We start from the raw sequence: 10665 nt of genomic DNA on the forward strand, positions 1-10665 counted from the left end.
AGTTATATTTACAAGTTTTAATATTCTTAAATATCCACTTTAGTTTAAAAAATAGTAAGAGTTTTAAAGATTTTTGTTGTTTAAGTAAACTATAAAAAATGTTTTCTTTTTTGTAGATTTTAAAATACTGTTTTTAATTGCTTTTAAACTGGGTGCCAGTTTAGCAGCTTCTTAGTTGCATTTTGATCCAAAGCATCATATGAATGTTACAGTGTTTTGTAACTTTTTCAGATGTTCAGAAAATGCAAATTCTAAATTTTGTTTGTGCTCATTTTGTTTGTTTTATAGGAGTTTGATTTTTGACCTTTTTTTCCCACAATTTGCTCCTAACCAGGAGATGAATTTAGCCACTTTGTAGCTGCATTGTGCTTCAAAATTTTATGCAAATGACATAGTATTTTTAAATTTACAGAACCTCAACAAATGGTAATGAAAGTGTTACAAATTATTTTTCAGGTTTTTTTTTTATTTTTGTTTTTCTTGGGGTTCTGTAGTTTTTTTGTTCTGGTTTGGTTTAGCTTATGTGCTGGTTTTTTTTTTTTTTTCGATTTGCTTCCAATCTAGGGGTACAAATTCAGCAGTTCCTGGCTATATTATACTCCAAAATTCAATAAGAAAGAATAAGTATTTTCAGGTTATGTATCTCTACTCCTCCCTCCAAAAATGATTAATTCAGTTTTTAATAAATGTTTTTGCTTTATAGTTTGATTATTTGTATTACTTTATTTTTTTCAATTTGCTCCTGACCTGGGCACAAATGCAGCCCCTTTCTGGCTGTGCTGTGCTCCAAAGTATAATAGGGAGGATAAAGATTTTATAGAACCTAGTTTCCCAAAATGAAGATAACATGACTTTTTAAGAAAAAAAAAATGTTGTTGCTCCAGTTTTTTATTGACATTTTATTGTTTTAAGTAATTTTCCAGCTTTTACCTGCCAGACACATATTTAGCAGCTTTCTGGCTTTGAAGTTTGACATGAAAATTTTAATGTGGTGTAAAACCAACGAAGTTTTTAAAACTCACACTGCTGGTGATTATAATTGTGTAAATCCCATTAATTTTCTCTTTCTTCCCACCCACGTACATGCCAACACAATTTATTCTCTGTTTTCAAAATGCACATAACATATTTTACCGATGACAAAAATTTGACACATTTCTTATTAATAATGTTAGGCTAAAAATATTCTTGTGCTAAAATAAACTCAATGACAATTCAAAAGAGAAATAAAACTAGCATATATCAGTAGTAACACAATTTTTAAAAAATCCCTGAATTTGTTCTATATTTATAGGTCCAACCTAATTACCAAATATCACTGGAATGGAAATACCTTTTTGAAAGTTTCAAAGTCATCTCTATATTATCAAATGCCACTGGCCACATGGATAGTGTGATACAATGAAATTCCAACCAAGCAGGAGAGTTTGGCAATCCATCTTGGTTGTTGTAATTAGACTTGACCTATAATTACTGAACAAAACAGCAATAAAAACTGCACAGTATACCTTCAAACAAATGTATCTGACTGGATTTGGTGCATTGTTCTCAGTATCATTAGCTTCAAATCTTTAGTTTATAGCATAGGAAAAATTATAGGAGAAACCATATCTGGACCTGAACACAGTTCTCATACCTAAAAGGTGGATTCTAGCATTAATTCACCACCATTATTTGTTGTTTGATCACTTACTTCCTCTTGAATAGCTGGAAGGGAAGGCTTTGTGGTCAAAGGTGTTTCAGTCTTAAACAGGGACTCCATTCTGACGTGGGTATTGATGTAGAAGGACTTCTGAAAGGACTCAAGCGTGAAGTAATAGATGAAAGGGTCAAAACAACAGTTCAGAGTTGCAAGACACAAGGTGATTGGGTACATGATCTTTGCAAATCTTTCCAAAAAGCAATTAGTAATAGCTTGGGAGCGCACCAGCGCATACAGGAAGAGGACAGAGTTGTAGGGTACAAAGCATACCACGAATACTGCCATATGTACTGTGATCATTTTCAGAACTTTTTTCTTATTGGTACCAATTTGAGATAGAGTAGCAGGCTTACGAAGAGTTCTCAGCACCACAGAAGAGCAAGAGACATTCAATATCAGAGGAATGATAAACCCAACAACTTCAATAAATATTGTGATCTTCGATAAATAAGTCTTCCAGACACGTTTGGAGAAGCCTTCAAAGCAGGTGGTGGTTGCATTGTTGACATTAGTGGTGGAAAACAAAGAGGCTGAAATACCGCCACTGAGGACTAGGATCCAGACACCAGCACACACAATGGCAGAATTCCTCCTAGTCCTAATAGTACGAGATCGGAAGGGATAGACAATGGCCAGGAAACGATCCACACTAATACAGGTGAGAAAGAGCATGCTGCCATAGATGTTGGTAAGGAATGCAGTTCCAGAGATCTTGCAGAGGGTGTCACCAAAAGGCCAGTGGCGGTTGAAGTTGTAAAATATTTTAAAAGGTAGGGTACAGACAAAAAGCAAATCAGAGAGGGCTAGATTGGTGATAAAAATAGCAGTCTCACTTCTCATTTTCATGCGGAAACAGAAGACAAACAGAGAGACACTGTTGGTTATCAGACCCAAGATGAATACAACACTGTAGACAGCACCATTCAGATTATACTTGAAGGAATCATCAACAATGCAAGTATTATTGGCAGTAGCATTGCCCAACCTGGGTCTGAGGCTTGAATTTGAATCTTGGAATTGGAAGTCAATGAATCTTCTGTCACCCATGGACTTTTTTTTCAGGAGGCCTGCTGGCTGCAGGGGTTCACCACTCTGACACTAGGGACCGGTAGGAAATATTTTCCTCCTATGAGAGACAAGATGGAACAAATAATCAAATTTGCTTTCCATATATGATTTCTGTGTAATAAGATATTCTGTCCACCCAGATTGGAAAAAAAACATGCACATTCCATTTGGTTTGACAAGTATTTTTTGAACATCTATCATATATTTAAAGGTACTATAAGAGTATGTTGTAGGAGCAGGAAAGCTCACACTCAATACAATAAGTGCAATACTATAGCATTGCAATGAATGTGAGGAAGGTGTGGGTCAATCAAGAGTCCAAAAATATAAAACTGATAGTTAAAACAGAATTTATGGGACTGCAAAATCTCTAACATTAAAGTCAGGCTTTATTCACTAGGATCGGCTTGAACTTATCTTCTACAATAGGTACTGCCAGTACAATTATTTTATTTGGAAAATGCTTTTATAATAGAATCCTTTTCCCTTCTGCCCAAAGTCCCTCCAGTCTGCCCACTAGTGATCCTTTTACGCAGCATGATTCTAGCTCACTGGCTGTATATTATTTTGTGATTCTCAAGTTGATATATTTCAAATAGATCTCCCCAGTTTTCCATTCAGATGTTTTATGATTTCAATCATTTTATTTTTTATTTGCATTATGTTTAACTGACAAATCACAATTTTACTACATTTATGTAAGTACAAGGCGATGTTTTAATATATGTATACTACATGAGGTGATTATGTCAAGCTAATTTTTTTTTTTTTTTTTTTTTTTTTTTTTTTTTTTTTTTTTTTTTTTTGAGACGGAGTCTCGCGCTGTGACACCCAGGCTGGAGTACAGTGGCGCGATCTCGGCTCACTGCAAGCTCCGCCTCCCAGGTTCACGCCATTCTCCTGCCTCAGCCTCCGAGTAGCTGGGACTACAGGCGCCCGCCACCGCGCCCGGCTAATTTTTTCTGTTTTTAGTAGAGACGGGGTTTCACCATGTTAGCCAGGATGGTCTCGATCTCCTGACCTCGTGATCCACCCGCCTCGGCCTCCCAAAGTGCTGGGATTACAGGCTTGAGCCACCGCGCCCGGCTGTCAAGCTAATTAACATATCCATCCCCTCACTTCAGTTTTATGTTCGCGGGAACATATACATTATACCCACAGCAAGCAGCCTGCAAATGCCTGGCACTTCTGCTCTGCTGCTCTGAGTAATCAAACTTTGTGGGAGAGAAAGGACAGACAAGAAAGCATTACATTCTCAATCCTGAAGAGAGGGCATGGGAAAACTGCCACTATGGCCCTATTCATAGCTCCCGTTGCTTGAACACACAACCACCTTTGCCGTCTAGAAGTGAGGGTGTGGTGCTGGGACTTAACACAGCATTAGAAGCAAGGAGTTCTATTTCTGACTCAGACACTGGTTCACTCTGTAACTTGGCTATACTCTCTCTCTTCCTTGTATAAACTTTACCTCTAAGCCTCACAGCTAAAGCTAGGAAGACTCAATAGGGCTTGTGAATTGCTTTATGAGCTGGCCAGTATTTGGCTCTACCTAACCACAGAGAAACATTATATAAGTTTGTTTCCTTCTCTTTTCCTGAAACAACTGTAACTTTATATTTCTGTCTCTTTTTGGTACCCTGAAGTTCATATTAGGAACACATCCTTCTAGTGTCATGTATACCTTGTACCTCAGAAAGCACCCCCTTGAGTTTCAGCCTTAACTACATAATTTACTCAAACAGGACAATCCAGGAGTGCGCCCTCAAGGTAATATCTCCCATACAGGTATGATTAAAAAACCAGAAAGGCATTTGGCTTTTGAGATGATTCTGAAGAAGAATCAATATTAGCCTCTCTTCTTACTGGCTTCCTTTCTTTTGACTAAAAGAAACAGTGTTTCTATCTATTAGATCCTCCTAAATAGCCAACATATTGTGCACCAAATGGAGACAAAGGACCAACACTTGAGCTTCAGATGAGATGAAGAAGGAAAAATATATGCTGATGGAGTTAATTAAATTTTCCACTGCAAGAAGCATTAAACTACTGTCTTCTGCAAACCTCTGCTGCCAATTATTCTGACATATAATCACCTAAGGATGTCAGAGAGTGTTGGATAGCTGCATTTTTATTGACAATGGACAGGAAGCAGGTACCTTGGAGGTTGACCGGAAAGAAATCTGACCCTCAACTTTTAACTTCGATCTACACATGGAGCTAATTCAGAGTGGCCACAATTGTTTCCTCTTTTTCAAAAAAAAAAAAAAAATTCCTAATGATAGTAAAATACAAGTAAACCATGTTTGGGGTCCTTAAGGCTCCTGTAAGAAGTAAAGTTAGCCTTTTGGCCCTATAAGGATGAATAACCAAATCACTTTACTTCATGAAATGCTAAACTTTCAGATGATACATTGAAAACAAAGCTCCAACTTCTGGCATAAATATTCCTGGTACCCTAGAAAAGCTGACTTGCTTTTCGTCCCTACAGAGGACAGTCCAGAGCTCAGGAAGACAAGGCCTTGAAGGAAGAGTATACTAAAATTATTTTTGCTTTGCTCCACTTTTAATAAGCGCAGGCCAGGTCAGAGTGCTTCTGATCCCCAGAGCATTTCCTTGTTCTACTCTGGTCAAAGTTTATGAAAGTTGACACAATAGTTTTCAGAGGAAGATGAAATCTATTGTGTTCTTATCTATAGATACTTAGCAGTGAAGCAGATTTAAAAATACACAAATGTTGTGAAAATACAGCTCAAAACAATCCTGCTGGAGCAATAGGGAATATGTTCAGACTGTTGCTTCTCAAATCAGTGGTTTTTAACAGATAAGACACCTTAAGGAAATTTTCTCAGTCAAGTCACAGGCATAGGTCACAATCATGCAGGTTTTGTATCAATGTTCCCATGCATTGGTTGATGCTTTGTAATAGTTTTTAAAACAAAACCTAACTTTATGGCATTCCATATGGAGGGAACCATAGATAAATATTTCACTCAAGAATGGAGTTAGGAAATTGATCTATATCAACCTCTTTCACTTTGGATGCAAGAAATATCCTTTTAAAAGTGACTTATCTACATCTAATCTGGTTTTCACTAAGATTATTAAGGCTGCTTTGTCCCTCCATTTTATTTGAGGAAAACAGGAAACTGATATGGGCCTCAATTTGATAAAATCCTATTCTCAGTGATTAACTTGATATTTTTTTCTTTTCATCAAAAAAGAAAAAAAATACTTCAGTCACTCATTAACACTTCACTTGATAACACAGTCCAATCTTTGGGAAATAATGTGGTCTGGTGCTCAACATGGTGGGGCCAAAGATTGCATCAGCCCTACTAAAGTAGAATTTTCTATAGTACTTAGTTACAGAGTAAGTCAACTACAGGTAAATTGCTCAACCTAATATTATAAAATTGTCTTGAGCCTTGAGACTCAATATCTTATCTCAGCAGAAGCCCCAAATCTTTTGGGACAATTTTTGGGTGTTCCCAAAATAACTCATTTCCAATTTCTGTAAGGGTCATATATGCCGGCCAGGATTTTGACATTATTCCATATATTTGAACAGGCAAATCAGTTATCAGTTTGGACACCAATTCATGTGATATACTTGGACACTGAACCTGGTAATAGCAATAAAAAGAGTCTCCCATATCTAAAGGTAAATCCCAGTGGCAGAGAGGGGTTGAGCTAAAGAATCAATATTCATCTACATCAAAATTGCCTGGATTACAACAAATTACAATTCCTCCATCCATTCTGGATCTTCGGATGATACAATCTTTAATAAGTTGGAACTATTTGTTACAACAAAGTTAGAAGAATTAAATTAGGAATTTGTAGAGAAAGTTATTATCAGGAGGGTAGGACTCACCACATTAGTTCGAACCAAATCCTGGTACCAATTTTATCTAAGACTGGAATAACCAATGAGCTTCCTGGAGGCACTGTAGTTAGAGATTTCCTCCAATGGGTGCTGTGAAATAGAAATAGTAATAATAGTGTGCCATAAAGAGAGCTGATAGTTTTTCAATAAAATGTATATTTTCAATAAAATGATCTTATAAAAGATCATAAGATAGAAAAAGCATTATATGATATAAACCAGAGTAAATGAGACCCAATAAATTTTAAAATAGTATTTACATGCATTGGATTTCATTATTACAGAATTGCAGATAACAATGTATTTTCCAACCTGTCACTGCTGTGCTATATTTTGTTAGTAGTACTGACTAAACCCTAATGCATAAAATCCACATGTGGTAACCTATAATCATAAAGACAATGAGTGACAAAAGACATAAAAATACTTCCCTCCACTTCCATAAAGTAATGTGTTACATTAAAAATACCAAAACAAAGGAGAATTTTGTTTTGGCGTGAACTAACGTTGTTTTTTTTTTCTTCTTCTTCTTCTTTTCTTGGCAACAACTGTTACCATTGGGCAGGTCCTTCATAAGGGAAGAGGAAAGATGACTGGAACAACAGGTGGAGACTCCACTGTCTTGTTTTTTACCTACACCCCACACAATTTCTCTCTCCACTGAACTACAGTGATATGATCAAGGCTTCGATTACTGGGTATTAGCACACTGACTGACAATCACTGCACCTTTACCAGGATGTCCCAGGCCTACCCAATACAGCATGTCTGTAACATCTCCAATTCAAACTCTGCACAAAATATTTGTATAGAACCAGAAATACTCTGCAATGGAATTCTTACAAGTAGCAACTGCATTTAGAATTTACCCATTACAGTGCTTCCACCTGTAAAGTAGAATCATCCCCTAGCTCCAAACTTACACTATTGTTACATCTCATCCTTTTCTAAACAGAGGTAGACTAAAACAAAGCAAACTGCTAAATAGTATTACGACTTTCCTGAAATGATTTTTCTACAATCTAAAAAACCAAAATAAATAAAATGATTAGATAATTTAAGATATATTGAGATCATCTTAATATTAAGGAGAGTTGGTTTTCACACTCCACCAGAAATCTGTATTCCTGGAATGAAATGAATATTATTTTATTGGTTTATTGTAAAGGAAGATAGAAGCATTAACATTATTTTATGCCTTTCACAGTTGATAAAGATTATACAGATAATTTTTTATTCAAAATCCAATCAAATTAGGAAGTTCAAGTACCCAGAAGTTTTTATAACTAATATTAATTAAATGTAGACACATCCAGCCCCATCACAAGCACTGTGAGAGCAAGTCACAGTCCGTTTCTGAGTCTCAGTTTCTCTTCTCCTTTAATCTTCGGTTTTGACTGACAGAAAAGCAACCTTCAACGAGTGCCATGCTGGTGGCCTTATTGGCTATTCTTTTCTATCATTTATTTTCACCTGTTTACATTGGCCACTGTAAAACATTTTTTATTTCCTCAAAGTCCGCAAGCAAGGAGGGTCATTAATTTTTGTTAGACTTAATGAAATGATTACTAGATTTATTTGAATATTAGAAATAAATAGTATTAATTAATACCGGAAGCTAAGAATCACAGAGAAACATGCCACTAATATCCTAAAGTCTTCCAAATTCCCTTATTTTCCTCATCCTCTGTCCTTGTGCTCATTTCAGCAGGCATATCAACTCTAATTGTTAGGTCTCAACCCTCAACCCTTCCCACCTGTTTCCTGGTCACTTCACCCCTCAGAATATGAGGTTATCAGCATACTTCAGGACATAACCATGTAGAATCATTAGATCATTTACCCTATGCATTGTTCTCATAACTGATTATTTATCCACTTAAAGTAAAGGTGGATTCCCAGTGGTAGGTAACCTTTTATCAGGCTCCCAATTTTCAGTACTAATATTCGCAAACACGTTACAGGTTTTGTTCTTCCCTCATCAGAAGGCAAAGGGCAGACTATATATCATGACCACATACACAGACAAAAGGTAACTACACAATTAGGCGCTGAACAAATCACAGCAAGGGCAACAATTCTCACTGCATTTTCCCACAAAGGCAATTGAATAGATCAAGCTTTAGCTAAGCTTGGCCTGAATGTTTCTGTGAGGCATCTTCCTGGTTCTCCCTTTAACTTGCAGAGCACATTCTGAAAGACAGGCCTGATTGTTCCAATAAGGCTTTCATTCTCATCTCTGATTGGCAGGAGATGCTTTAGAATGTAGATGCCATCAAGTTTATCAGGTGAACTCATCCTTCTTGGCAAGAGTGCAACTTTTCATCTGTGACAAGGCAAAGGGTTTTATAATCTATGTTGATGGGATACGATGTTTGGAATTTTGTTCTGAAAAATAAACGTGTTGCAAAGCCATTGGATAATCCGGATCTCAGGTTATTATTATTGTCTTCATGTTAGTCAAGATAAATAAAGATGGTATAATTTTGTAAGGTAGCAAACTGAATAACCCCACCAAGCTCTGAAATGTTCTGACCTTTGAATTTATCTAGTCTTTTCCACACTGAAATAATGATAAATTACATTGCTGAATTTCGTTTTAAAAAGTAACTGAAATACAATATTTATCAACTCAGTAAGACCTTTTTACTGAAAATATTTAAAATTTACAAGAAGAGAGTTTAAAGATGACATATTGATGCATTTGTATGGCAAACAGCAATTAATTTCACATATAATAGCAAATGCAGTTTATGACAGAGTTTTTCATTCAAACATGATTCTTCCTTTATGGGCAAGTTCATAAATTATTCAATATAGCAAATGTCACATTCTCCATAAATCAATTAAGCATCAAAGGCATGTCATGTATAGTTTTACTAGAAGAAACCTCATCATAATACAAGCCACGTTAGCTCACAATAAATTGTAAACCAAAGAAATACAAAGCTAGCCAATATACTTTCTAAATTGTTCTACACTGTGATTTTAAATTAGCTCTTTAGAACAACTGTGTTTACATGAAACAGCAGCCTGAAAATCCTGTATCTCTTCCACGGAAACAATATTATTGCCAAAACAATGGAAATTCTCGTTTTTTACCATTCAACACGAAGATCCTTGTTCAGTACTTCAGAGTTGAAGTCTAACTTCTTTCCTTACACTCTCAAAGCATCAGTGTTTCCACTGTAGTTTGTTATGCTATCCCCCACCCCCAAACGCCAAAATCAAATCTTTCTCAAAGAGAAACTTACCCCAAGAAAGAGTGTGCTAGATGAGAGAATGTGCTGATGCCTGTAGATAATTAACTAATAAACATGTAAATGGGCACCTCGCCCTTTGGAAGTGCATATTTTTATCCATTTTTTTTTTTTTTTTAACAGGGAAAGGTTAGCCCAGCCTAAAGTAGCAGACTCTGGGCTGCCGCAGCTTCTTACTGCAAACCGCTCATTCTGAAAATGTGAGCTTATTTACATTTATCTCTTTCCCTTTGTTAACGACTCCCTCTCTTGAATGCTGTAGCCCGCATGCCTTTAGCAAACAGGACACAAAAAGGCCTGAAGTCCGAGCTGGAGCCGAGGGCCAGGGGAACTCTTGGGGGTCTCAATAGGAAATGCTTTTCATTGGCTAAGAAGGCATTATTAGGAGTCTAGATCCCGCCCAATCCCCTGTGCTCCATCGTTCCCTTAGTCACCAGTCACTGGACTGAATAAGTTTTTCCTTAAAGAGCATTGCCCAGGAAAAGCAGTTTCACAGTCAAGAATTAATGGCTTAAGTGCCACTTGACAATATAAAAAGTGTCTTTCCTGACCAATTAATCCACAGAGAAAGCCTGTGTGCCTGTCGTTGCTGCAGGACTGCAGAGGAGGAGACAAAATTTCAGACAAGGAGGAGTGTTTCAATTACGCATACCATATTCACTCCTACTCGTTTAAAATAATTACAACAACAATATTGATAATAATAAGTAGGGGCAAGGAAAAGGCAAAAATGAAAGGTACTGTAAATA

General features: G+C 36.5%; 1 protein-coding gene across 1 annotated transcript; it reads right to left on the minus strand.

Moving 5' to 3' along the window:
* Positions 1-547: 547 nt before the first annotated feature.
* LPAR4 (lysophosphatidic acid receptor 4) lies at positions 548-10222 on the minus strand. The gene is made up of 2 exons (XM_025372925.1): positions 9911-10222; positions 548-2828 (listed from the first exon to the last, which is right to left on the minus strand). Exon 2 carries the CDS (start codon positions 2747-2749, stop codon positions 1637-1639), a length of 1113 nt encoding a protein of 370 aa, XP_025228710.1. The 5' UTR covers positions 2750-2828; positions 9911-10222; the 3' UTR covers positions 548-1636.
* Positions 10223-10665: the final 443 nt, after the last annotated feature.

The sequence above is a fragment of the Theropithecus gelada genome, chromosome X, assembly GCF_003255815.1.
Source record: "Theropithecus gelada isolate Dixy chromosome X, Tgel_1.0, whole genome shotgun sequence".
Taxonomy (NCBI): Eukaryota; Metazoa; Chordata; class Mammalia; order Primates; family Cercopithecidae; genus Theropithecus; species Theropithecus gelada.

Coding starts and splice junctions, on each gene's coding strand:
- LPAR4 (XM_025372925.1), bottom strand. CDS start 2,749: ATGGGTGACAGAAGATTCATTGACTTCCAATTCCAAGATTCAAATTCA.